Here is a 27404-nt window from a genome sequence, read left to right as displayed (position 1 = left end):
ATAAGAATTACTTCAAAGTTTTATTGAATATATTAAAGCTCATTCATACATTCTGCATCCAGCATCTTTATTTCCAAATATAACCTATTGGCTGATGATACGCTGTGCTACATTAAACATATCGTTTATTGGAGACGAAAGGTAGCTTTAAAGATTTATATTTCAATGAAAACAGTAAAGACACAGGACCCTATCATACACCCGGTCCAATGTGGCGCAATAGTGGGTAATAGTCTTCTGCTACTTTCAGCTCGGCGCAATGGTCATTTTGAGGTGTTGCACCACACTGTTTAAATAGCAAATGCATCTGCGCTCAAATGTGCGCCCATAGGCGTTCTGGTCTAAAAAAGCAGGCGTGTTTTGGCGCGTTGCTATTGTGAGAAACTGTAAATAGTCTGTTCTTTAGACCACAACAAAGTCGGTCTATTGTCTGGCGCAAAGTGCGCCTGGCTTTCACACAAGATGTAGAGCAATAAGCAAATATCTTTCATATAAAAAGGTATAATATATTAATGATATATATAATAATGATATATAGGATATAAATATAAATGATTAAAATATTACAAAACATATAAATTTCTAGCCTACATGAATTTAAAAACCACTGCCTTACTTCATCTCGGGAGGCTTTTTCATTTCATTTAATTTGCTTTTGTATAATGTTATTATTATTGGCATTATTATTTATTATATCCATTTTTGTATTTGTTTTTTAAAAACAAGCTTAGTTTTGTCCACCTGTCAGGTTTTAGACCATATGGGGCATAGCGGGTGTATTTGGAAATAACTCAGTATTTTGACCACACTTTGTTATTATTGTTCATTTATTCGTTTGCTGGAAATTACAACTGAACAAATTAAATTAATTATTTATAGGCTAATTGATGTCTGTGTGGTAAGATTTCCCTATCCACGAGAGCAAAAGCGAAAGTGAATTTACTTTACGTCAAAATGCGCTTGTGGCGCGACGCACCTGGCTCTTAAATGGAATGGGAGATGAGACTGTGATTGGTTTATTCTCAAAACACACCTATAACTCATTAAGAAAATAAACTCAACCCTTTTAGACCATGCGCCACGCCGCAAAGCGGATTTTCCCGTCCTTAAATTAGCAAATATGCGTTCTGACATGCCCTAAAAGCGTTTGCGCCCTGCGTTTTGTGCTCTGCGCATGGGCCGTCAAAATAGAGCCCACAGTGTTTGGGTAATTGGCTATACAATCTATTGTATTTCTTTAAAAACACGATGGGAAAACTTGGTCAGGATGTAAATAACCTTTTTTTAATTCTTCAAAACTTTTAGATTACTCTAGGCTTCTTTTACTTCTATTATGTATTTGCTCCATTGCATGTTCTCATTTTAAAAACACGAAACTAGTTTGCACTCTGAACTGGTGTGTGTTTGTGTGTGTATGTGTGTGTGTGTCTTCAGCTCCTCCAGCTTCACACAGAGCCTCACAGACGCAGCAGAAGAAGCTGATTGTGTCTGAATCTCTTACCTGTTGACAAGCCCCTAGGGAAGGTCAGTCTGCTTCTGGATGTGACTCTCTGTGCGCCTCTGAAGGGGAAACAGTCACACAGGATGTTGTAGAGCGTCACTCCTATTGACCAGACTGTAGGTGGAGTGGCATTGTAGCGATGTCTGCGAAACCACTCAGGAGGAGCGTATGCAGGAGTGCCCAAGAGACACAAGAAGACCACAAACATCTGCTCAAAATGCTCCAGTACAGATAAATCCCCTTTAGTTGATCAGCTGAAGTTCACAAACATCAACAGAACATTTCCTTCTGTAACTCAAACTCACCTGCAAAGTATTTGTAGGCCGAGCGCTTCAGCAGAGCTCCACAGCAGAAGTCCAGTAGCTTGATGTCCTGGGACTATGTGGAGATCAGCAGGTTCTCTGGCTTGATGTTCCGGTGCAGGACGCCGCAGCACCAGCACTTTCTTGGCCAGATGCTCGTCCAGACAGCCGTTCTCCTCACAGAAGCTCTGGAGATCTTGGCAAGGAGCCGGACACTCCAGGATCAGGACGTAGCGTCTGGGATGGTCAAACCAGTCCAGCAGCTGCAGGACACTGGGGGAGCCAGGAGCTGAAGTTATGCGGGTCATCAACGCCACCTCCAGCGGCAGCTCACCCTGACCGTCCTGCGAGACAAACCCTCCAGTATATCCGGGACTGAATCAAACACTGCAAACACAACAGACTCACACCAAAACATACAACTTCACACCTTCCTGATTGTGACACGTGAGATTTACTGACAGCAACATTTCTAAAGCATGTCTGAATGAAGGAGGGAAGAAAGGCTCTTACTGGCAGTCCATCAGACCTGCCACAGGACTATTTTAGTACAAAACAACTGACATCAAATATTTATTGTCACAACTGATTGTCATTCTCTAATTGTCTTTAATTCTCTAATTGTCTGATTTTCAGACTCTAAATTCTCACTCAACTATTTTTTTAAAGAATCCTCTCTGCTTCAGTTCTGCCCCCTACAACATGCAGTCATTAATTACATTAAGATGGTCCTGGTGTCCACTACAGTGGACATTTTAAAAAGGATGTTTAGAAACAAACAAGTTAACAGCTTTGAAAGCTATACGTATTGTTCCTGACACTTTAACAAACAAATATATACGTAATAATAATAGTAAAAAAACATTTAAACAGTTCAATTTTACATACCTCACTCCTTCCCATAAAATGTGCTTGTTTGTATGTCGGCCATTTGGATGTAGTGTAGGAAATGGTTCCTAGCATGCCAGCCAATGTGGTATATGCCGAAGCATGCTAATAGGACTTTTAATTTGCCAGTAATCTGGGTTAAGCGCTTCCTGTGAACTGTTTGCCATTTCAAAATCGGCGCATTTAAGGCATAGATATATATCTATGCGTTTAAGGTCTTTTTTCTTTAAAAATCAGCCATTTCCACTGGCTGAGTGATATCCGATATAAAGTGGGTCTCAGATTGTACAAGAAGCACAGCATTAAATTACATTTTCCCCTGCCATGTCTTTAAAATATGAGCATTTATTTTACCCCAGTATATTCAATGGAGCTTCTGCGTTAGCCTGCCGATTCTGACTGGCGAGTGTGTGTAAACGGCTGAATGTCTCGTTTTGCACTTGAGCAACTAAATGAATGCCAGAGTCTATTTAACTGATTGTATTTTAACTACATTGCAAGATCGATGCTGTAAATGGTATCGTTTAAAATGGAAAAAAACTAATAATAACAGGTAACCTGAAGATTATCAGCATGGGAACAGCACTAGCTAGGCATATACCCAATTCAACAGACATATCAAAGTCCAGGATGTCCTCTAACAGTACAACAGGACTAGACAAAAAAATCAAAGAAAATGCATGAAAACGCAATGTCCACTACAGAGGACACAAGTCAATGGACGGGGTCTCAGGAGGATATACTTTAATAAATATGTTTCTCAGAAAATAATGCAATAATTGTTCTGAAAGCAGTTTATAATGCCTGTAGATTCCACAAATTGAGAATATCATCATCGTCCACGTCTTCAATATGGTACATTTAGATGAGCTCGGTTTTTTTGGTGTTATTTTTAAAAACTTCATTCACTTGAATTTCCTTTGGATAAATGTAAAGATTTCTCTCACTAATATAGGCGATGATGACGCAAAGGCTGTTCGGGTGGTTAAAACGATGGCCAAAAGGTCCAGAATTTGACCATAAATCATTTTATGTAAAAAATATATATTATAGTTTTGTAATAAATGTTTTTGTTTAAAATAACTATGATCAGTAAGCCACATTAATGTGACGCGAGTCACGTGACATAACCGAGCGGTAACTTTAACTGACTTTTGAATCTTTGATGCGACATCCATAGTGAATAACGTTATAATGGGTCGAAAAGAGCAAGAGAGACGAAGAGAAAGCAGGCAACAGCGTCATTGTCGCAAAATATTGAACATATGTACAAAAAGACTGGCAAACAGGGTAAGACTGACGTTACTTCCTTACAGATGAGAATCTGTCCCTATCAGGTTATAGGCTGGCCGCATTAGCCGGGTCGTCCATTTGGACATTGTTGATTTGTCTCGTACACGACCTCCCTTTACCTTTTTATTTTTTGACTTGTGCCATAACAATTTTTGAAAATAACTGTCCGATAAAGGCTTTACGACCGGAGAATGCGCTAATCCCGTCCAATGTTTTGAGGCTGTTTACACCTGCTCACTTCATTCGTTTTATTCTGATCTGATATTAATCCGACACACTCCAAACGACACTGGACAGGTCTAATTAATGTATTATTTTGTTTTACACAAAATGAATTAAATTGTAATATATGACCTGGAGAAAATCTGACCTGCGCCTGTTTACAGCCAAACACACTTAAAGTGCAAAATAAATAAATACATATTTACTAAAATAATAAAACATGTGTTCTGACTTTACTTTATCTAACAAAAAAGTCAACTAGTCATGTTCAACTACACGATCTTTTAGACTAATATGAAGCATTTTGTCAGTTCATTTCGTTAAGTATTTATTTCATTTTATTATTTTTCTTTCACTTTATTCGTTTTATTTTTTATTACACTAAAATGATCAAATTAAAATCTTCAATTAATATCAAATGGCAGCATTACTTTACAGAGATGCAGCATGCTCCTGTAGTCCTGTGAAAAGAGATGAAAAATAAAAGAAAAAAATTGGGAATTTCTTTTTATTTCAAAGGTAAAGGGGTTTGTTTTGTGGGTTAGTATGTTATAAAAAATAATTGAGCATAATGGCAGTAATCTCAAAGCTTGCCTTGTTCTGAATGAAGCACAACGCCTCCTGTAGCCTGCATTTGTTTTACTTGTTTAACACAAAACGGGGAATAAAAAGTGTCCAGCACCAAAATCCTCCATAAATCAATACGTTTTAAATAGAGTTTTATATAAGAAGTAAAATCCACTGATAATGATAATGTTTTAGCGATAATATTTTAGCTCATAGATGAATTTCATTATCAGTGAATTTGACTAATTTACAAGAAAGGCATAAAAAGGGAATTAAGAACTTTATTTTAATTATTACTGTTTTAATGTTTTATTATTCAGATGGCCAATGTCTGACTAGGTGAGGTTATTTGTGCATAACGTTTTTTTTCTTTCTCTTGTGGACTGATAATGTATGGACTATTTTAGCCCAACCCTTCATATTTCTTATTCAATCTTTTATATTTGAAACACTGAAGTCCACTTATTATTGACTGTGATATACAACTTTAATACATGTTTGTAAATTAGTTGATAAATACATTTAATACATGTTTGTATGCTTTATTAGTAAAAGATAATAAATGGTGCTGCTCACTGCAGTTTATACTGATATTTCTGATAGCAATTTAATAATAATTGCTGAAGCTTTCATCACTGTATATGTCACGCTTTATCTGTTACGAATTTATTATCTGACATAAACAGCAACTGAGTATTAGGGCGAAACAAACTTAGGCGATCAGAGCGCCAACTTGGATCACCCCGCGCACCTCACCTTACTGATGACGAATAAATAGAACGAGAAGAATGCCGTTGCCATGGCCGACAGAATTCCTCAGAGTGACAAACGATCGAGTACAGTGAACAGTGATTTAATGACTTTAGCGATTTGTTTTGCATCTCAAACAGAAAATAATATGTCAACTGTGTTTTTTACTCGAGAAAATTTGATCACGCCTGTATTTGTCCACAACTATCATCAGAGTGACTCGATGGCTTCTCCTACAACTCCTACCATGTCGAGAAGCCCAACAGGTGAGATGAGAGTTTACAAAAACGGTGTATTTTCACCTATTATTTAATAAAAACTATAAAATAATAATATATCGTCATATAACGCAACTTACCGACTTAAGAGGCAAATATTCAACCTCTCGATATTGTAATTGCTTCGTGTCGTTATGATATTGTGTATTTTCTGACTTTGTGATTGAGGCCTGCTGTCTGTCAGTTTATGTATTGACATTCTGGCTTTTAAGTTTCTCCTTTCCACTCTACAGAAATTGTGCCTTGTTAAAGTTTCTGATAAAAAACATTCAAATATTACTTTAATTTAAACTCTATGTGTAGACCTGCACAGTAATGTTCTTAGTTTTTGATGTTGTGGAGGAATATTTGTTATATTTGAGAAAACTGAGTGAAAATGTTATATTTAAGTTTTTTATTTGTTTAAGCAGTGATAAATTAATACAATTGAGGGAAAGTTGATTTTACATTCACACATTCTGACTTTCTCCTTTAAAATTTAATAACAGAAATATTGTTTCAAATTATAAATGGGGAAATCATCATAACACCCAACGACTATCATTCTACAATCTTGTTTACAGTCAATTAATTAGTGATAATGTTAATTTGAAGTCTTACTTACATGCGTTTTCAGACCCAATATTCAAATTAGCATGGTAAACAACATAGAGAGCGGTGAATGAACAAATGTGCAAATATAAACCCAACTTTACATCCATAATAATAAATGTCTACAGCTCTGTTTCTGTAACTGAAGTTCTGGAGCAAGACTTCTCTTTTCATTTGGATTTCTAAGACTGATTGTTAAATGTTTAAAGTTATAATTTACTCACAGATTTCTTAACTGAAGATCCAGAGCGAGAGAAATTGTTCACTTAAGTTTGACGATTGCTAATGGAAAGCTGAAAAAATGTGTTTTAGTTTTTTTGTGGTGGAGAAGTGGTGCTTGAGGAAGAATGAAGATGTAGATGTGGCATCCACTGACAAAAATTAAAGAAATAAAAGGCTTCATAAATTTGATTAAACATTGTGATGGTGATGTTAAATAGCTCAAACTATAACTGTAATAAAATATTCTATAACTCAGAATATTGACTCAAAAATGAGTAAATGGATGACTTACTATTTATCTGGTTGTATTTGTCATTTTACATCATAGAAATGATTTGCTATTCCACATAATTAATTATAGCTTACAAACATTTTCTGTTATAATTGTACTTTTATTGTTGATGTTTCTTTTGTGTGATTGTCTTTTATATGTTTAATTTTCAGCAGTTTGTCTATTTTAAACCTGTGGTTAATGAGTTTTCTAATATTTCCCTGTTCATTTCCTTTACTTTAGAAAACCCAGAGAAACGGAGGAAAGGGAAAAGAGTCTCTGCTTTCTTTAAGAGAGCATGGAAGGCTGCAAAGCGCCCTTTCCTTAGCTGTGACCGGAGCAGAGTGGTTCCCTTTGAACCACAGTCGGATGTCAATGATTTCGAGCATCTGCCTGTTCCAGGTCCCTCCAGGACCGTCACAGCACATGCAGACCTTGAGCCGGTGTTGCTGCCAGGCCAGGTCTGTGAAGAACCTCAGCCGTTGAGTGTTCCGGGCCCCTCCAGGATCAAGCAAACAGCAGAAGTGCCAAATGCAGATCCGGCCCGTCCTGAGTCCTCAACGGCCCTCACAGGTCATGTTGACACTGAGCAGATGCGTCCGCCAGTCCAGGTCTGCGACAGTCTTGAGTCGTTGGCTGTTCCAGGACCTTCCAGGATCAAGCCAACGACCATCGCAGATCATGTTGACCCTGAACAGATGTGTCCGCCAGTCCAGGTCTGTGAAGAACCTCAGCCGTTGAGTGTTCCGGGCCCCTCCAGGATCAAGCAAACAGCAGATTCGGCCCAACCTGAGTCCTCAACGGCCCTCAACGGTCATGTTGACACTGAGCTGGTGTGTCTGCCAGGCCAGGTCTGTGAAGATCCTCAGCCAATCAGTGTCCATGGCCCCTCCAGTACTAAGAAAATGACGGATGCAGATTCGGCCTGTCCTGAGTCGCCTCCGTCTGTTCAAGACCCCTCTAAAATTGATGGGACTGATGGTGAGTCATCCTGAAATTTGATTTTATTTCTGCCATCTGTTATTTTTTATGCTTTGTTGTTTTTAGTTTATAAATCAGGCAGTGTCATTTGTTGTACTGTTGGTTGTGTATTAATTAATACAGTGCTAAACATATACGAGAACACCCCCACAAATCTCATTTAAATTCATATTTTCTATAGGATGCTTTACAATATTATATTTGTGCATGTACATTAGTTTAGTCAGTACTGAAGCCAAATCTGGAGCTTATCTAACAAAATCACTTACAATAATGGTTCAAAAATTAGTAGCCCAAATGTATATGTTAGGAGAAAATATTCAATTTAATTTTCCAAAATAGCAAAAATCAAAGAGAAAAAAATATATATAGACAATTTTGTTGAAATTTGTTTTTTGTTTTGCACAGATTTAATTGTATTATCTTTCCATTTCTAAAAATGTTCTGTGACTAAAATATTAATTTAATAAATAAATCTGTTTAATAAATCTGTTTTGTTCAAATGCACCAATATATATTACCCATAATCACTGAGAAATGGATAAAATATTCATTTTCACAATGGGGTGTACAGCATATATGAATATTCTGAGCACTGTAGCTGCAGCTCTGTTCATGGAGATGTTTCTGTTTGTTGTCTTCATTTTAGAAAAACCCAAGAAAGGAAGGAAATGGAAAAGAGTCTCTGCTTTCTTCAAGAGAGTATGGAAGGCTGCGAAGCGTCCTTTCCTGTGCTGTGACACAGATGTAGTCCAGCGTTTTACGCCACAGCCTGAGCCCGAGCTCGAGTCAGACCCAGACCTTGACTCAGAATGTCTGCCAGGCCAGGGTGGTAAGTCATCATTCTGTAATTCGTAATTAATATAAATTAGTAATCAGTTTACTCCTGCAATTCTGATAAAAGTTGCTGCTTTTAGATCATTGCAATAGATCAAGATTTGAAGGACAGGAGTAATTTATTTGAACCGATTCATACCAGACAATCCCAATAATTCTCCCTGCTTTATTCAGGATTTGATCTGTCTCAGTTTGAAGTCGGAGACCTGATTGGAAAAGGAGCCTTTGGCGAGGTGTATGTGGCATCTCACAAACGCAAGAAAAGAGTAAAGGTAGAGAACTATTTTTTAAATTCAGTCAACATTTTCCTCCTGATTATTAAATATAAATCATTTGTTGGCTTTAATTTAATTTGTTGTTGTTGTTGTTTTTTTTGCAGGTTGCCCTGAAGTGTATGATGAAGAGTCAAGAGGACCGTTATCTGGACGTTGTAAGTTGAATAATTCACACAACAGTGAAAATGTGCCGAGCATTTACTCATCCTTCACTTGTCACTTGTTTTGAACACATGAATGTCGGGCTGTGGAGTTAATTAAAATTCATTTAACATTAATGGAGAAATCTGTTTTCTTTCTAGGATGGTCATTCCACACCTGTGCTTGCGGAAGTGGCAATGATGCTTAGGTTGAGGAATGCACCGCGATGTCCAAACATCATCAGATTACACGACTGGGTTGAGCTTGAGGACAACTTTGTTCTCATTCTGGAGTACGCAGAGTCATGCCAGACCTTGCTTCAGTACATCAAAGATACAGGGGACATTGAAGAAAACCAAGCACGCCGGTTAATGCGTCAGTTGATCCGAGCCGTAATGTTCTGCACCGAGCGTGGAGTTTTCCACGGTGATATACACACGGCGAACATCCTGGTGACTCTACCCCGATTAGAGCTCAAATTGATCGACTTCGGTTGTGCTCAGCCAATTACCCACAAGCCTTTCAACAAAAGTGACTATCGAGGTGAGTTGGCATTTTGTGATAGTTTCTTTGTTCACCGTATTGTCTTATGAAATGACTGAATTCTGGAAATGTCTCTCTTACAGGAGCTGGACACGGCATGCCACCTGAGGCTTTGAGGGGTCGTGTATTCCATGCTAACCCGGCATATGTCTGGACAATAGGCATCATGCTGTATGAAATAATGCATGGACGACTGGCCTTTTGTAACAGACAGTCATTAATGTTTGGCTCCATTCAGATAAACCCCAGATTATCTACAGGTAAGCAGACACCTCTGAACAATCCCAGCCTCAGTGACAGAATAACACATGTCAGTCATAAGTCAAATGGATTAAATATAATGCTCACAGGACCTGTAGATATTAAAGTCACTTAATTGTGGATGTTTTGTAACATTTGATGTAGTAAGATTTAAAGACGTTCATGAATCTTGAGTATGCAGACGTATTTCACACTCTCTGTGCCACTTTTCAGCATGCGTGGACCTGATTTCCCAGTGTTTGATCCGTAATCCAGTTCAACGGCTACAGTTACATCAGGTTGAAGAGCACTGCTGGTTCAATCCAACGACCCCAAATCCTGTGAAGCAGTTCTTCAAGAGAAGGTAGAGGAACACACAGAGTTTTATTTGACAGCCCTTCATATTACTGCTTAAATAGCTTTGTGTTGTTTCTGATTGTTTTTCTCCATTTTAGAAAACACTAAAGAAGCGAGGAGGAGGAGGAGAGCACCATTTCCAGACATTTCACAAGACTGTTAAAGTTATTAATTACTCCCTCATGTCATTCCAAACCCCTAAGACCTCACTTTTCCTCAGTGTCAGTTCATGACGTGTGTTGATGAGAGCTCTGTCCTGCGCTGTATGTGTGTCGCACTGCTGACGTTGACCTCAGATGTGCCCACGCTTTGTTTAAATGAGAGGAAGTCGCGCAGGCCTCTGGGTTAAACACCAGCAGTGCGACACACATGCAGTTAAGGACAGAACTTCTGAAGTCATTATTTCTGTTTTATTATTTTTGTGTTTTTCTGTCTGCATAAAAGAAGTTTCGCTTCAAAATGACAGCTCTAGCTCCAAACTCCCTGACACCTTTCTTCATCTTCAGAAAACAAGTGAAACTATTTGAGATGAAATGCGAGAACTCTCTGATCCTCCGTAAACCACAAAGATGAAGAAATGTTTAAATCCCAGAAACCGTCATCAAACCATGAGAGCTCTGTCCTGCGCTGTACGTGTGTCGCACTGCTGACGTTTACCTCAGATGTGCCCACGCTTTGTTTAAATGAGAGGAAGTCGCGCAGGCCTCTGGGTTAAACCTCAGCAGTGCGACACACATCCAGTGCACTGTGCTCTTATGAACGTGTGGTTTGAGGGTCAGAGAGCTCTCAGATTTCATCTAAAGTTTTCATTTGTGTTCTCAATATGAAGTAAACATGAATTTGAACTAAGGACATGAGGTCAGTAATTAATGACAATAATGGTGATTAATGGTGCCTAGACTGCAGCTCCGCACAAGACGTTTGGCCAGAGGAGAAATGGTCGTGCCCAACTGAGCCTGGTTTCTCTCGAGGTTTTTTTTACCTTCACTTTAGTCAATTGGTGAAGTTTTGTTCCTCGCCACTGTCGCCGCTGGCTTGCTTGGTTTGGGACTTGTGGAGCTGCGCTTCGATGGATTTGCTCTTTAGTGTTTGGACTTTCGGCAGTGACAATTAAACCACACTGAACTGAACTGAACTGGACTGAACTGAACTTCAACTCTGAAAACTGGACTGACAATTTAAACATATATGAATCTGGTGTTCTGTCATAAGAGGGAGAGATTGTTAAGTGTTCAGAATATTTTGTAATGAATTGCTTGTATGTATTGTTAATAATTCAAATAAAATCATGTGAATCAAACTGAAGCTCTGATCATCATTTCTGTGAGTTTTCTAAATCAGTGGTTCACAAACTGTGGTACGTGTACGACTAGTGGTACGCGGAAGAATGAAATATGTCAAATATATGCTACACACATTTCAAAATGTATCAATAAATATGTATAATGTGCCATATATGACATATAGCCTATATTTCTGTAATCTGTAATCTGCCACATTTAACTGTGCAGAGTTGAAGCTGCTTTACTGGGCCTACTACGCTACTGTATTTCAATACTGCTCATTTTTGGTTGTACTTGGAGAGAAACTTTTTTCTGAGGTGGTACTTGATGAAAAAAGTTTGAGAACCACTGTTCTAAATGTTGAACACTAAAGATACTTTAAAGAATCCTGAAAATCTGTAACCACTGACATTCATAGTAGGAAAACAAATACAATGGAAGTCAATAGTTACAGGTTTCCAGCATTTTTCAAAATACCTTCTTTTGTGTAAAACAGAAGAAACTCATAGTAAGGGCTGAGTAAAAGATGATAAAATATTCATTATTGGGTGAAGGAATCTCTTTACTGAATCAGTAGTGCCATAAACTGTTTACTATGATTTAACACATTTATGGAGCCTGTTTAGCCAAATGGAACCACAGAGAAGGTTTTACTGTTAGACAATATGTTGTTTTATATTACAATATCATATACTGATACAACAAATATTTCCCCCCCTGGTACAGTCAAGATTGCAGACTAACTTTTGACACTAAATTGTTCAAACTTTGACAATTTCAGTTTAAAGCAGCAGTTTAGACTCGAGTAACTGGACTGTGTTTGACGGCTTTTATGTATACGGCTCCAAGAGAAGTTGCTGAATACCTAAGGTCTACTTGATGCCAAGGAGATACACTGCATAGGTCAAACATTGGGAACACAAGCAACTCTGGGTTCAGGCCTGTATTGACCTTATTCTAAAATGCGGAAGTGCACCTGTTTTCGCGATTGTCTTAGAACTTCGTTTCAGTCGCCTATGGGAGAAATGACTAGGAATAATAAACGGCAAAAAATGGTCAAACTACTTGCTCTACAAACAAATGTTTGCATGACTATACAGATCAAGTAGAATAATATAACAAGGAAATATCAGTTTGCAACATCAAACAGCGAAACAAGCAGTTTTTAATGTCTAAAAATGAATGAAGTGAATGAGACCGGAAGTCTTGTGCCTAAAAGATTCAAATGGCAGCGCCCGCTCGTCCACAGAGAATAAGGTGAATAGTCTCATAATGACCTCACTGTGGTTCCCCCCACAGTCCAAACACATGCGCTATAGGTGAATTGAGTAAACTAAATTGGCCGTAGTGTATTTGTGTGAATGCAAGAGTGTGTGGGTGTTTCCCAGTGTTGGGTTGCGGCTGGAAGGGCATCCGCTGCATCAAACATATGATGGATAAATTGGCGGTTTATTCCCCTTATTAATAAAGGGACTAAGCCAAAAAAAAATGAATAAATAAATGAATGCATGAATGAATATGCTGTTCTAAACAGAAACAAATGACAGTATTTAACAGCAAAAACTAAAAAATACAATAAAATGAGGTGTTAAAATATTATAGTAATTCATAGTAAAGGGAAATATTTAGTAATGAGCTTTATATTATATTGAATATATATTTACAACTCTTCATAATGAATTACACTACAAAATGTACAAGGATGGGCAGCTAAGATATTGTATTTGTTCGTAAGAAATAGCTAGTGTTATCTAAATTATTCTAAACAATAAATACAATAAAACAATATTAATAATAAAATGAATAAAACAATTTTAAACTAAAGTATTAATTCATTTTATTTTAAAAAATAAAAGATTGTTCATCATGTTCAAGGTGTCCTGAAATTTTTCAACATATACAATTAAGTATACTGTAAAATGTAATAACATTTTGATTGTATTTTTAAACAATACGTCCCCCACAGACACAATAAAAAGCTTCATTACATTGCAGTGTTGGGAAAGGTCACTTTTGAAAGTAATCCATTACGAGTTATTAAGTTACTCCCCAAAAAAGTAACTAGTCAACTTTACTTAGTTACTTTTTATAGTAAGTAATGTGATATGTTACATTTAAGTTAGTTTTGCGTTACTACCTGGCTGAAGCTTGATCTCTTTCAAAGTATTATTATGAAATTTTTTTTTTTGCTTTCTTCATTTAATAAAGGTGTTTTGCCATTAACGACACATTGTATAACCTACATCTTCATTTACCTTAAAAAAAAAAACACATAAAAAAAGCAATATTTTAGGATGATGTTATTTGAGAACTTCCCCTACCCCAGATCTACACATGCCGTACAGATTACTGAATGTTCAAAGCAATGTGCTTACTACTTTTGTACTATTTATAGGCAAAGTCACTATCCATTGAGATAATCCCCTTGTCCTTTTCTTTGATGCGTTCAAAATAATAAACACATTCTCTCATTGCCTGCATGATTCGTTGTGACTACTTTAATTTTAATTCAGCAATTTATTTTTTAAAAGCGAATTAATGAAACTAAAAAGTAACATTACATTTTTTAAAAAGGGTAACTCAAATATTACTATTTATTTTTAAAAAGTAATGCGTTACTTTACTCGTTACTTAGAAAAGTTTTAGAAATAAGTTACGTAACTACTTGCGCTACTTGTAATAATTTACCCCCAACACTGGTTACAGCTCTTATACATTGACGATCGGAGGGATAAACTTTTTTTAGTAATGTTAGTTTTTATAAAACATCAGTTCTGTGAATCAACTGTATGTATTTATTAAAACTGCATCCAATTTGCAACTTAATAATAAGTTTTAAGTATTTCGTGGAATATTTTGTGTATTCTGACCTACAGTATCCGATTTTCTAGTTCTAAGGTTACTTAAAGTCAAACTATGCATCTAATTTGACTTTACCTTTAGGCTGTACATAGAAAAGACAGCTATTTTACAAGTAAACAGTCTTGTGAACGGTTACGATGTCTGTCGGTGCTCTAGATCTGCCAGTTTCAGACTTATTGGTGCGATTATGCATTCACAGTGGTATGAACCGTAATAGGGGTGGTCAAATGTATATTTATATTATTAATTAGATTTTATATATGTTTTATAATAACATTCAAAATACAAAGCAGAGAAAATTATTTTACAGTATTAGAGAGCTGACCCTCCCATACATGTTGTTTTGAAGTCCTTCAGGGGGATCAAGCGTTAATTAGGGGGTCAATCCCCTCTGTAATTGACACCCTGCTTCTAATCAAAATATTGCACCTATTCTCGATTACGAAGTATTTCTCTATATGATTTAGCACCTTTCATTTTAAATCAGCAGAACAAAGAATTCAGTAGTACAAGAACTAAAAGAAAGGGCAGCACAGGGGCTCAGTGGTTACCACTGTTGCCTCACAGCAAGGAGGTCACTGGTTCGAGTCCCAGCTGGGCCAGCTGGCATTTCTGTGTGGAGTTTGCATGTTCTCTCTGTGTATGTGGGTTTCTCCCACAGTCCAAAGACGTTTGCAGTAGATAAATTGGGTAAAACAAAATTGGCTGTAGTGTATGAGTGTGTTTGTGAATGCGAGAGTGTATGGGTGTTTCCCAGTACTGGGCTGAAAGGGCATTCTGTGAGTAAAACACAAGCTGGAATAGGTTCATTCCACTGTGGTGACCTCTAATTAATCAGACACTAAGCCGAATAAAAAATGAATGAATGAAGAACCAAAGAAAAGACCAGACAGGCTGCATATTCCTCATTTATTTTTAAAATATCAACAGAAATAGAAGTGTGATATTGCTGTAAATCTGAGCAGGAGGAGCACAGAAGAAAATGAGCTTTAGTTCGATAAATGGGTTGATATTATAATCCTTTAAAGTTAAACTCTCATTCAAATAAACTTGTAAATTGCACAATAGTAGCACATGTGAATTTTTCTCGTTTTTTACATGAACAAAACAATGAAAAAAAAATGTCTTTAAATAAGAGCAAGACAAACAGCAAGTAAATGCTTAGGAGAAAAGGCATCTAAGCTTATCTGTACAGTTTACTGTAAGACATACAGATGGAAAGAGTACAACAGCTCACGGTTATGCGTTTATAAAGGTGTAGTAAATAATCCTCTAATAAAATTGAAAAGTCTAAAAGCGTGCACCTAAAAGAGCAAGGATGTTCGGGCAGCACTCGTGTCCAATCGTCACATTCGTTCGCTCAATGTACCATTATAATGACGTTTTCCTAAACTTGGACTCTTAAAGCTTCGCACTACAATCAAAGCAGAATTTCTCGTATTTTAATTTGCATACTATCTTACTTCCTCAGGCAAGTCCCACCGGATCAAAATGTCAACAAGGCAAGTAGGACGTCACTTCGAACCTTGTGTTGTGAAATCCAAGAACCTCAACGCTCGTGACACAGTTAGCAAAAAAAGCTCAAGGGGGAAATGAAAAGACTGCTTCTAACAGGAAAATGGAGCAGCGGAAAACTCGGTTTGACATCTACAGGTAAGAAAAGGCTGACAATTAAAAAGTTTGAGAAATGACACAATAGGGTTAAAAGTCACCAGGACCTGATGGATAACCTCAAAAACTGTTTTGGCCGCCTAACATTACACTAGATGCAATTTCTGGAATTCAACCGCTAAGAAAGTGAGACTATTTCATCTCAGAAGTCTTTTTTTGTTCAAGCTTTGTGTTTGGGTAGCCCAAGTAAACCATAACCTGTCCTACGACCTTCAACTTATCCATTTTGAAGACACCAAAGTAACAGAAGGGACTCGAGCTTGAGATGTAAGGTGTTAGGTTTTAGCTTTGGATAATGGATAATGGTTTTGGAGCCAAATGAATGAAAGTTCAGCTGCTTCCTGATTGGATGGGGAAGGGAAACGTGATAGGGTTATATGTGGGGGAAAGGTCAGAAGAGTTCAGGCTAGGTTGTATCATTGTCCATGAGTGAAAGCCAATCGTTTTGCCATACATTTGTTTTTTTTACTGAAATCCAAATGTCTCCTGGGAAGCGTAGACCATGTACAGAAAGCCGTCTTCGTCTCTTTCCCGTTCATAGACCTCAGAAATGGCAGTGGACACAGATACCATGCTGTGACCGTTGACCAGCAGGAAGAAAGCCTGGTTGGAGTTGAGTTGGAGGCGTCGCCTTTTGGAAAATAGACATTATTGCATTATTATTTTCCCTATAAAAAATTATTAAATAAAGAAATATAAAAAAATATTTGTTTGGTACACAAAAAAAAAAAAAAAAAATATATATATATATATATATATATATATATAAATATATATATATATATATATATATATATATATATATATATATATATATATATATATATATATATATATATATATATATATATATAATATTAATATATATATAATAAATATAAATTCTTCAGGTTGTCCCAACACAAATCGATTAAGTAAACTTAATCATTTTTACGAATTTAAGTGGATTGATCATAAAATAATTAAGTTGTCCCTCAAAAACCCTTAAGAATTTTTTTTCAACTCATTTTAAATAAGTGATTTGAACAACCAGCAAACATTTTTTTTTCAGTGACATTACCTGATAATCTTAATAAGTTCGCTCATGTTAACGTGGTCAGGAACTAGAAACTTAGTTTTGTCAAGAATCGGCAGTTGCTTCTCTCCCTTGTATCTCTCGATGATGACCTGAAACACAAATCAATGGGTAACATTTTTAGCATATCTGAAAACAAGTATTCAGTTCAATAAGCTGGACAAAACATTGGATATAATAACCAAAAATTATGGTCATTAATTTAACATATATTAAAATTAAGGATGATCACTTATTCCTTTATTCATTCATTTTCCTTTGGCTTAGTTTCTTATTTATTAGGGGTCACCACAGCGGAATGAACTGCCAACTGTTCCAGCTTATGTTTTACGCAGCAGATGCCTTTCCAGCCACAACCCAGAAAAAAAACAAATCTAATTCCTTTACAAATTAAGCGTAATAAAATTAAATGACGCAGGGAAACAGTATTGAACACATGAAGAAAGGCAGGTGTAGAAAGGCAGTGAAAGCCCAGACAGCAGCTGAAATCTCTCATTAACTACATAACTAAACTACATCTCTCACATAACTCATCGTCATTAATTTTCTTGTCGGCTTAGTCCCTTTTTATTAGGGGTTGACACAGCGGAATGAACTTCCAACTATTCCAGCTTATGTTATGCACAGCGGATGCCTTCCAGCCACAAGCCAGTACTGGGAAACTTAATCTTTTATATATTATATAAATAAGTAGGTGTCAGTTTAAGTAAATTGTTTATTTTTTAACATAAATGTTACCCTGAAAGATGCTTTCCTTGTGTAAAATCACTTTTGTGATGCACACACTAAAATGGGACCCATATGTGTATTTGAAGTGTTCATTTTCAATGCTAGTTTTAATTGTAATGTCACTTTTCATAATTGTTTTTTTTTCACCCATCACTATCTGTCCCCATTGCATCAGTTTAAGAGGCTGTTTACACGACATTTGGTTTACTACCAAATACTAAAAATGTTATGCTTTTGCCTTTTTGTTTACAGAGGGGAAAATAAGTATTAAACGCATCACCATTTTTCTCAGAAAACATATTTCTAAAGGTGCTGTTGACTTGAAACTTTCCCTGAATGTTGGTAACAACCAAAGAAATCCATATATGTGATGAAAACATATCTAATTTGTTTACTAATTAAGTTATGTGCAAAAAAATAAAGGATGCAGGAAAAAAGTATTGAACACATGAAGAAAGGGAGGTGTAGAAAGGCTGTGAAAGCCCAGACAGCAGCTGAAATATCTCAGTAAATACATAACTAGGGCCAGACAGAATCAGCAGACATTTTTTGCTATTTCTGCACAAAATACTGTGAAAAATATTTTCTAAAACAAATTTCTCCTACGGGAGACAATAAATTTTACCTTGACCTTGAAAAATCTGCAGATTTATGCGGAACGATTTTGGGTGTATCTTAACTAAAAACATATTATGTTAAATTAAAATAATACATTTTTAACTTTCATTTAATGTTTACAATGCAAATCCAATTAGATCCACTTATTTGGTCACCAAAACAAGTATCTCATATAATATATGTACCATATTTCAACTAATAGACAGAAATTATTACTTTACAAACTGTATTGTAAGTAAATCATATGAACGCTTGATATTAATCAGTAATATAACTGAAATAATTGAAAAATGTAATATATATATATATATATATATATAATTACAGGTGAAAACCTGTGGATTTCTGCGTGCGCAAATTCCATGTGAGCCTAAACTACATCTCTCACATAACTCATTTTTCAGATTTTTTGTTTTGTTTTGTTTTATTTTTATTTTTTACCAAAATCAGATTCAATTCCATGTTAACAGCTCCTTTAGAAATATTATACCATATATAATATAATACTGCCATGTTCATGTAAACAACTGAATATTAGAGTCTTTGAAAGTGATGACATCATGCATGTCATGGTATGTATTCAGAGCCCATCGTCACTTTTTGGCTACGTAGTGGTCATGTTAAACTGTCGCCTTAATTTACAACACAAATTTTGCACAAAAACTATTCTATTCAAATGAGCTATTTTGGGCGGTGCTTCGTGTCTATTCAGCAGATGGGAAGTTGACTTGATCCTGACCAGCTTGAATAACAATCCACACTAGTAACCCTGAGGCACTATCAATAGAGGTGACACCTAGCTTTAGTACCAATGATGAGTCTTTCAGAAGCTGATGAAGGCCCTATACAGACATGCAAACGCAAACATTCATATGCTAGCTGTTTTACTAGGTCTATTAACAAGCTTCCTTTTGAGATTATCCACAAGATTAACCTATTACACCCAGAACAGGCTGTTGAGCAGTTTCAAACATTTACATCAAGGCTTTGATCTAAAAGGTCATTTGCTTTTGAGCCATCTACTTTATTTCTTCGACTCCAACATCTAAATATGTCATTTTCTTGTTCTTATGGAAACCTATTTTTGATAAAGGATGAAAAAAAAGTATTTTTAATCTGACTTCAAAGTCTACTTTACTGATTCAAATTGTGCAATTTAAAACAACAAATGCGAAACATATGTACGTCTTCATAGGCAGCGTATACAGTAAAGCTGGCCGATTAATCAAAATCGACATTTATAACCTATAATCAATATAATTTTCCAGGCCGATTATTTTCCCTAGCATGTGTTGAGTCTTGTCACCCCGCTCTGTTAAGACTGATTTATACTTCTGCGTTGAGCTCACGCGTATGGTTTGGCGCAGCCTTCACACGGTCGCATAACCACACACCTCGCAAAAAATGTAACTGCACATCGAGACAACGCATAGCGTAGGTTTTGTGATTGGTCGGTTTGATAGCAGTGATGAGAGGGGGCAGCACGGATTAATTTCAGTTGTTTAACATTGATGTACAATAAATAATCATAGACATTGTATAATGCACCCTTCATCAAAAATGTGAACATATTTATTGTACAAAACTTTAAAAAATAAAATTAAATAATCGTTCATTATTCGTAATTGAGTTAAAATGTTTAATCAATCAAGATTTTGATTTTTAGGTCAAATCGTCCAGCTACAGTTTACAGGTATTTATTTATTTATTTTTTGCTTTTTTCCCTGAGATTTTCCTCACAATTTACTTATTTTTCTCCTAATTGTGAGGAAATTCACTATTAGCTTTATACACTAAGGGCCTACTCACACTATGCCATCCGTAACGTGCCCAGGCCCGTTTCCCGGATTGTTTGAGAAGTGTGTGCGCGCATAATCGGGCTCAAGCACGGTTCACTTGGCCGGCCCTGGCCCGGTTGGAAGAGGTGTGCCTGAGCCCGGTTCACTTGGGCTTTGGCGCGGTACGCTTGTGTGTGAGTGCAAAACGCGCCAAAGCCTGAAACCGAAAGCGAGACGTGACTTTTAAGGCACTGTTTAATATGGATTTATTAATAATTCTTACTGTTCAGTGAACACAAACTGCCGTAGTTTATTAAAGACGCAAACCCCTCACTGCACGACAGCTGCCCGCCTTCAGCAGACCTCCTCATTCCTGCAGCACGAGAGCTTTATGATTGTTTATGAGCGCCAAACATGGCGGATATGTTCGGCGAAATATCTGACTTCGTGTCCCCGCATCTCTGAGGACTGTTTGGCGAAATATTTGACGGCGTATCAAACGACTGAAACGATATAACTAGAGAAATCTCAACTGTGCTGCTGAGTGAGAGAGCGCTTCTCACAGAACAGCGCAGCAGCGATGACGTAAACGTGCCGAAGCCCGTTTGTGGTGTGAGCGCAGGCCGTCAGGGAAGACGGGAGGGGGGACAAGCGTGCTTTGGCCCGGTTCGAGGCAACTGTACCTAGTGTGAGTACGGCCTAATAAACTCATAACTGTGAGATAAAATGACAATGTTTCAGAGCGATGAGTTAACAGGATTTTTCACTATTCTGAGTTTATTTCCTATTATTTTGATGCTTTCTTGAAATTTATTGTACATCTTTTAATATAAACTAGTGCTTGGCAACTAATCGAAAAGTAATCGAAATCGACATTAAGAACCTATAATCGATCAAGTTTTTCCAGGTTGATTTTTTTTCAGTTACATGTGGACGTGCATGTGGAGCCACAGGACCCCGCTCTGTTTGTTACTTTGTACTACATTGACAAGGATCGGAAGACGGCATATTTTCCATTACTATAAAATGATTAACTACATTAAAACATTTGTATTACAGAAGATGCAAGAAATGCACTGTTTAAACTATTATTTACTGGATATACAAGAGTTATTTTATTTAGAAGAGATGCTGCTTATTTTCTACTTTTAATATAAAAACATTAAAAAATAATTCATTTTTTCCCAAAAGTGCAAGTTATAAAAAAAAAAGTGCATATATATAAAAATTAGGGATTATCAGCCGATAATCACATTTAATGACTTGATCAGTACTCGCTGATGTGGCCGATCTCATGAACCGATCGCAAGTGTTTGTGTAAGTTGGAGATTAGCAAAATAATTGAATGACCTTGCATGTATTTAGGCCTTTATACATATATTTCATGTTTACTTGACAAAATCGCAAGTTCACTTATTGTAATAAACAGTGGTTTATAGGCCTATTTCATTTTAGTAAATAAGTAATGGATTTATAGGTTTACATTTTAACTTCTTATGCATCAAATATGAACGCTTCAAAAGTTTTCTTGCTTGAGACATGTTGAACTCATCATTTGCAATGTTTCCAAATTCCATTGTTAATCATTTTTCTTACGATAAAAAAAACAAACAAACTGTGTTATCTATTATTTTCTTTAAAGCTACTTCTGGGCATGACATGTTCACACCTAAATGATCATGAGATGTGTTTAAGGGATTATATGCAGCTTCCTTCATTTATTCTCTTAGGTCATACTTAGAGGGAAACGTGCTTTATGTATTATAAAACTTAAAGGATCAGAATCGGTACATCAGCCGATCACCATGACGAGGAATCGGAGCATTCCTAGTTTTAATTCCAGCTGTTCAACGTTGATGTTCAATAAATAATCATAGATTGTATAGTGCAGGGGTGTCAAACTCAATTCCCGGAGGGCCGAAGCCCTGCACAGTTTAGTTCCAACCCTGCTCCAAGACACTTACCTGTAGGTTTCAAACAAGCCTGAAGGACTCAATTAGTTTGATCAGGTGTGTTTAATTAGGGTTGGAACTAAACTGTGCAGAGCTGCGGCCCTTTTGGAACTGAGTTTGACACCTGTGGTATAGTGCGTGTTTCCTTCAATTATTTTAAAATCAAGTAACGCACCCTTCATTCAAAAGTCTCTCACTTGTAACATGTGAGCATGTTAAATGTACAAAACTTGTCAGTAAGCTATGAGGGCAATAAAATAAAATAAATAAATGAAAACATTGTTCATTCTGATCGAGTTAAAATGATCAATTAATCAAGATTTTGATTTTAGGCCAAATCGCCCAGCCTTAATATTAACTGTTCTGATTACTGTGAAAATACAGTCAGAAGTGCAAAGATTTTGGGGAAAAAAAATTCTTGCTTTTTTTTTTTTACAAGTTTACAATCTCTAACAAATCAAAATCCAACAGAAAACTGGTTAAATATCAACTTTAAAAAATAAGATAAAAAAAGTTAATAATTTATCGCTTTAAAACAACTTTTTTTTCTTTGAAAATAATACAAGACAGGAAATTTAAGGAAATGTCTTTAAAAGAAACAAAGTCAGTTGAAAATATATTTACGTGTGCCGTTTGAAACAATATGTTTAAATCAACAAAAGGGCAAAAAAAAAAAAAAAGACCCATTTAGAACAAACATGGCACTGGCAGTACTCCATTACAACAATCTATAACGACAAACACACTCCCATACTAAGCGTGGAAGCCTCTTTTTAATTGGTTATCAATTTTAATCTTCATCTCCAACTCCACAGACGGCCATTAATCTGCTTACCGGGATCTTGTTTGGATGCTGTTCCCGGATCAGCCGTACATCCTCCACCCGCTGCTCTATAGAAAGGAAGCAGGAGCGGATATTAGATACAGGCGGATCGCAATACAGGACGCATTAAACCACAGACATTTCACTGAGCTGAATATGGCTTTGGATCTCAAGTGTCGATCGATTCTCTGAAGGACTGAGTTTAATCGTGTTTAACTGGTCCACTGTAAACTTGTTAGCTCCTTCCTGTGGTTCAGTTTCAATCCTGTAAGGCTTAGCTCTAGATTAAAGGGATGGTTCACACAAAATATGAAAATTGTCATCATTTTACTTGTTCAAAACCTATTTGAGTTTCACAAAAAAGAAGATATTTTGGCACCAATTGACTTCCATAGTTATTGTTTTTATCTTCTATGGAAGTTGATGGGTTCCAGCACCCATTATTCTTCAGAATATCTTCTTTTGTGTTCAACAGAATAAAAAAATGATGTGGTCATTTTAATTTTTGGGTGAACTATCCCTTTAAGTTGTTCTTTTGGCATACAAGGCAAGGCGATGAAAAGAAATCTGTCATTCCTATTGGTGCACTGTCCCTTTAAGAAAGCACTCAGTGTTTATGCACGCTCTTTCAAGATAAATGGCTTGTGTTATTAGTTGATTACTTTGTCGTAAAAGCATCTGTTCCACTTAATGAGTTAAAAGAAATGAAAAAGAAACAAAGGACGTCCTTTGTGTACCACGCTATCTAGACTTTGAACATGAATCAGCATGACGGGACAGTATCTACAGCAACCATAAAACAATAAAATGAAAAGTACATGCTATATCACTGCCTTGATTTAAGACTAACAAGATTTTTCAAGAAGGAGTAACGAACAAGAAAAGCTAAAGAGCATGAAGTCTTGCGAGCGCTGGTTCATGAACTTGTTTGAGCACATGCTGCTCGTGTACAGCACGTGCGATTATTGAGCAACTGTGGTTGATTTTGGTGGCAGGCATCTAAACCTCTCTCATTTCCGTATAGTTTTCTATTTAGTTTCATTTCAAAGAAACAGATCCTTTTTTCTTTTCTTTAATTAATAAGGACATTCATTCTAGCTTAATGAAGCCCACTTCAGATTGATGATTCTAGGTACAAAAGCTGGTCTTTGTTTATATGAGTACATGTATTATAGTCATAACATCTTTCAGATAAAAAATACAAGTATTACAGCTTTGTTTGGTGTGCATGTTCATAAAACAAATACAATTCTGAGAAATTTTGGATGTTTGACCTTTCCATTGTAGAGTATGTTATTATTAGCATTTAAGCCTTTGTAAAACCGTGAATGTTACGTTAACTTATCGATAAATTTAGATCGTAGAAATACTTACAAATCCTGAAATGTTGTTTGAGCTAGTCTTTGACTATGTACTAGGGCTGTGTGATTTATAAAAATGGAATCGCGATTTGAAACACTGCGATTATTTAATCACAAGAGGCTGCTATATAAAAATTTGCTAACAGGAATAACAAATAACAACTGAAGTGCTCCAAAACCAATCCGCTATGCTTACGAAAATGAACATGCTAGACTTTCTATGAGGCAAAGCAGATATGGTATTGATTGTCGTGAACTATGCTATTGAATCAATGCGATTGAAACTTGTGTCATGACATCTATTTGTCTTTTACGATTCCCCACGACACCCTACGTCAAGGAAATCATGTGATCTGACTGAAACTTTATAACTAGCCAATTGAGAGAGCACACTTTCGTTCTGCCCAATCAGAATTGCGCAACTGATAATAATATCGCCAACAATAAAAAATAATAATAAAACAAACAGGAAAGCGCTGACAAGTAAGATTATGGCATCTGCTGCTTCAGAAGCATTAATTGACGAATTTATATAAAAGAAAAACAGCAATGGTAATATGGGAATATTTTGGTTTTAAAGTCACAGACGAAGAACAAAAACAGGCCACTTTTAAGAGCTGTCGCAGAATTGTTGCCACGGCTTACAGATTATTGAGCTGAAGCTTGAATAAAATAAAATCAGCTAGAGTTAAATTGTAAATCAAATCGCAATATCTGTCAAAAAAAAAGAAAGAAAAAAAAAGCAATTAAATATTTCCCAAAATCACACAGTCCTACTATGTTCAAAGCTATTTTCTACTTCTGTCCCAAAATGAGATGGAAAATAACAGAGGTGAACGTTATGAAAAAGGAAACTTCTAAACGCCTTTTTAACAGGCCTGTATTACTGTATAATGTTTAAGTTTGTTATATATTTTATATAACTTTGAATCAGAGATGTTCAAACTACTAGGAATATTCAACAATTCGATTCATTAAAACATTCTAATAGTAGAAAATAGTTTGGGCTGTTAATCATAACATTGGTTCGACAAAACAGGTTAATTACAGGCTGATAAGAGATTGTATTACAGCTTTCTACGTCTAGTTACTGAGGCCTTTGTGAAAACTTCAATGTTATCTTAACATATCGATCAAATTACAACGGAGGAATACAAACACATCCGAAAATGTTGTTTGGGTAAGTCTCCATGTAGCTAATAAGCTATTTACCATCTTAGTCCCAAAAATGAGATGGAAAATAACAGAGGTGAACGTTATGAAAAAGGAAACTGGCAAACGCCTTTTCAACAGGCCTGTTTTACTGTATAGTGTTTAAGTTTGCTATATATTTTATATAACTTTGAGTCAGACATGTTCGAACTACTAGAAATATTCAATGAATTGATTCATTAAAACATTCTAATAGTAGAAAATAGTTTGGGCTGTTAATCATAACATTGTTTCGACAAAACAGGTTAATTACAGGCTGATAGGAGATTGTGTTAGTCAATGAGGCCTTTGTAAAAACTTGAATGTTATCTTAACATTAACAAAAAACAGAGGTGAACGTTATGAAAAGGGAAACTGTTAAACGCCTTTGCAGCAGGCCTGTATTACTGTATAATGTTTAGGCTTGTTATACATTTCAGAGATGTTCAAACTACTAGAAATATTCCATAATTTGATTAATTAAAACATTCTAATAGTGGAAAATAGTTTGGGCTGTTATTCATAACATTGGTTCGACAAAATAAGTTAATTACATGCTGATAAGAGTTTGTTTAGCCACTGAGGCCTTTGTAAAAACTCAAATTTATCCTAACATATAGATCAAATTGGAACGTAGGGATACAAACAAAGCCCGAAATGTTGTCTGTGTACGTCTCTGACTATGTAGCTGATAAGCTATTTTCTACTTCAGTCCCAATATGAGATGGAAAAAACAGAGGGGAACGTTATGAAAAAGGAAACTGCTAAACGCCTGTTTAACAGGCCTAGACTGAGCGCAGTGACCACAATACCACTATAAGAAACTGAAGAAGTTTTCTTTACAGTCACCAAATAAATTATTCCCAAAACTCATTCGGCATCGTTTGTTTACTCGAGTCCTTCCAAATAACCTTAAACGACAAGTCCCATCCCCCAATCCTGCAGCGATGTGTTTTGCTAACATCTGCACATAAACAAAGACACTGCTACATAGCTTTCGGTTTGGGCACATAGAAAAAATATGCGAGATGAATTATTTATATCGTTTATGTGTCTTCAGTCTTTATGTTTTCACAGTCAGAACATTTAAATGTACATATATAAACGGCCGACACCCTTACCCCGTTTGACTGGATTGTTTCGAGAGCAGTAAACACGACCCAATTTTCTATAACGACATCAAGACGGTGTGTTTTAATAAAAGATACGCATATTAACGTACATTGATCAGAATACTTAAGCACGAGGTATAACTGTATATGTTATCACAAATATCGAGTCAATCATAAACTTGATCAGAACAATAGTCTAGACTGATATAAATGTGCCATGCTGTAACATTAATCCCTATATAAAAAATACAGTCGAAAAGTGAATCTCCGATGATTTAAACTCGGTGCACTTACCAAATGTCCTCCTTTGTTTAAATGTCTTTTCCGAAGGCATGTTTTAAATGTGATTAAACACGTTTGTTTTAGGCAGATCTGCCTAATTTCTATCGTTTTTTGTTTCTGAACAGGTTTTTAGATCTTTATGTTTTATATATAATGCGAAACCGTGTATTTCAGTTGCGCGTCGTTGCTTCGTCCTGTGAAGTCCGTCTTTACAAAACAAACTAGTCAGCTGATCTGTGACGTCACGGCGCATATGCCGTGTACATGGTGGAAAGGGGAAGAGCTTGAGGTTAGTCACCCCCTCTCTATTTTAGGCAGGTTTGAGGATAAGTTGTGTCTGTGGCAGTTGTTTTTCTGTTGTTTATGCTTATTGATAGCATTATTTTTGATTAGTGTTTTTGAGGTCGG

General features: G+C 36.2%; 4 protein-coding genes across 7 annotated transcripts in view; 2 read left to right on the top strand and 2 right to left on the bottom strand.

The window, feature by feature from the left end:
* Positions 1-3082, bottom strand: part of LOC141380917 (serine/threonine-protein kinase pim-3-like) — a 54867-nt gene extending 51785 nt beyond the window's left edge. The window contains exons 1-3 of one of the 2 annotated variants that reach the window (XM_073942934.1): positions 2692-3082; positions 1807-2147; positions 1416-1644 (exon numbers count right to left, since the gene is read on the bottom strand). In XM_073942934.1, coding sequence (XP_073799035.1) covers positions 1458-1644; positions 1807-2147; positions 2692-2766 — 603 coding nt within the window. In that variant the 5' untranslated portion in view covers positions 2767-3082 and the 3' untranslated portion in view covers positions 1416-1457. Of the gene's footprint in view, positions 1-1415; positions 1645-1806; positions 2194-2691 lie in introns of those variants that run through there. The other variant, XM_073942936.1, reaches the window with a different exon arrangement.
* A 788-nt stretch (positions 3083-3870) lies between these two features.
* Positions 3871-11562, top strand: LOC110438410 (uncharacterized). 2 transcript variants are annotated; one of them, XM_073942932.1, is made up of 10 exons: positions 3871-3981; positions 5697-5789; positions 7129-7866; positions 8516-8698; positions 8878-8975; positions 9083-9133; positions 9281-9662; positions 9746-9922; positions 10137-10266; positions 10358-11562. In XM_073942932.1, the coding sequence occupies exons 1-10, from the start codon at positions 3957-3959 to the stop codon at positions 10365-10367; spliced, it is 1887 nt and encodes a 628-aa protein (XP_073799033.1). In that variant the 5' UTR covers positions 3871-3956; the 3' UTR covers positions 10368-11562. The 2 variants fall into 2 exon arrangements, with proteins under 2 accessions (XP_073799033.1, XP_021326458.2); XM_021470783.3 differs by lacking the exon at positions 3871-3981 and having other exon boundaries at positions 4010-5789.
* Positions 11563-15296: 3734 nt separating this feature from the next.
* Positions 15297-27222, bottom strand: map1lc3b (microtubule-associated protein 1 light chain 3 beta). The gene is given in 4 exon segments (NM_199604.1): positions 15297-16706; positions 17136-17242; positions 23063-23118; positions 27009-27222. Coding segments are annotated over 4 exon segments (369 nt in total). The 5' UTR covers positions 27049-27222; the 3' UTR covers positions 15297-16540.
* Positions 27223-27237: 15 nt separating this feature from the next.
* det1 (DET1 partner of COP1 E3 ubiquitin ligase) overlaps positions 27238-27404 on the top strand; it is a 95326-nt gene continuing 95159 nt past the window's right edge. The window contains exon 1 of one of the 2 annotated variants that reach the window (XM_073941740.1): positions 27238-27285. The gene's annotated coding sequence lies outside the window, so the exon portion shown is untranslated. The remainder of the gene's footprint in view (positions 27286-27404) is intronic. The other variant, XM_073941741.1, reaches the window with a different exon arrangement.

This window comes from Danio rerio, chromosome 25, assembly GCF_049306965.1.
Source record: "Danio rerio strain Tuebingen ecotype United States chromosome 25, GRCz12tu, whole genome shotgun sequence".
In the NCBI taxonomy this organism is placed as follows: Eukaryota; Metazoa; Chordata; class Actinopteri; order Cypriniformes; family Danionidae; genus Danio; species Danio rerio.
Note: the sequence above shows the minus strand (reverse complement) of the source record. Positions and strands in the feature narration are given on the sequence as shown.

What these genes read in the sequence shown, in the direction of transcription:
- LOC110438410 (XM_021470783.3), top strand. Translation starts at nt 5,573, where the DNA reads ATGGCCGACAGAATTCCTCAGAGTGACAAACGATCGAGTACAGTGAAC. An exon ending in CATGTCGAGAAGCCCAACAG is followed by an intron (nt 5,790 to 7,128) that starts GTGAGATGAGAG and finishes CCTTTACTTTAG; the next exon opens with AAAACCCAGAGAAACGGAGG. An exon ending in CAACAAAAGTGACTATCGAG is followed by an intron (nt 9,663 to 9,745) that starts GTGAGTTGGCAT and finishes TCTCTCTTACAG; the next exon opens with GAGCTGGACACGGCATGCCA.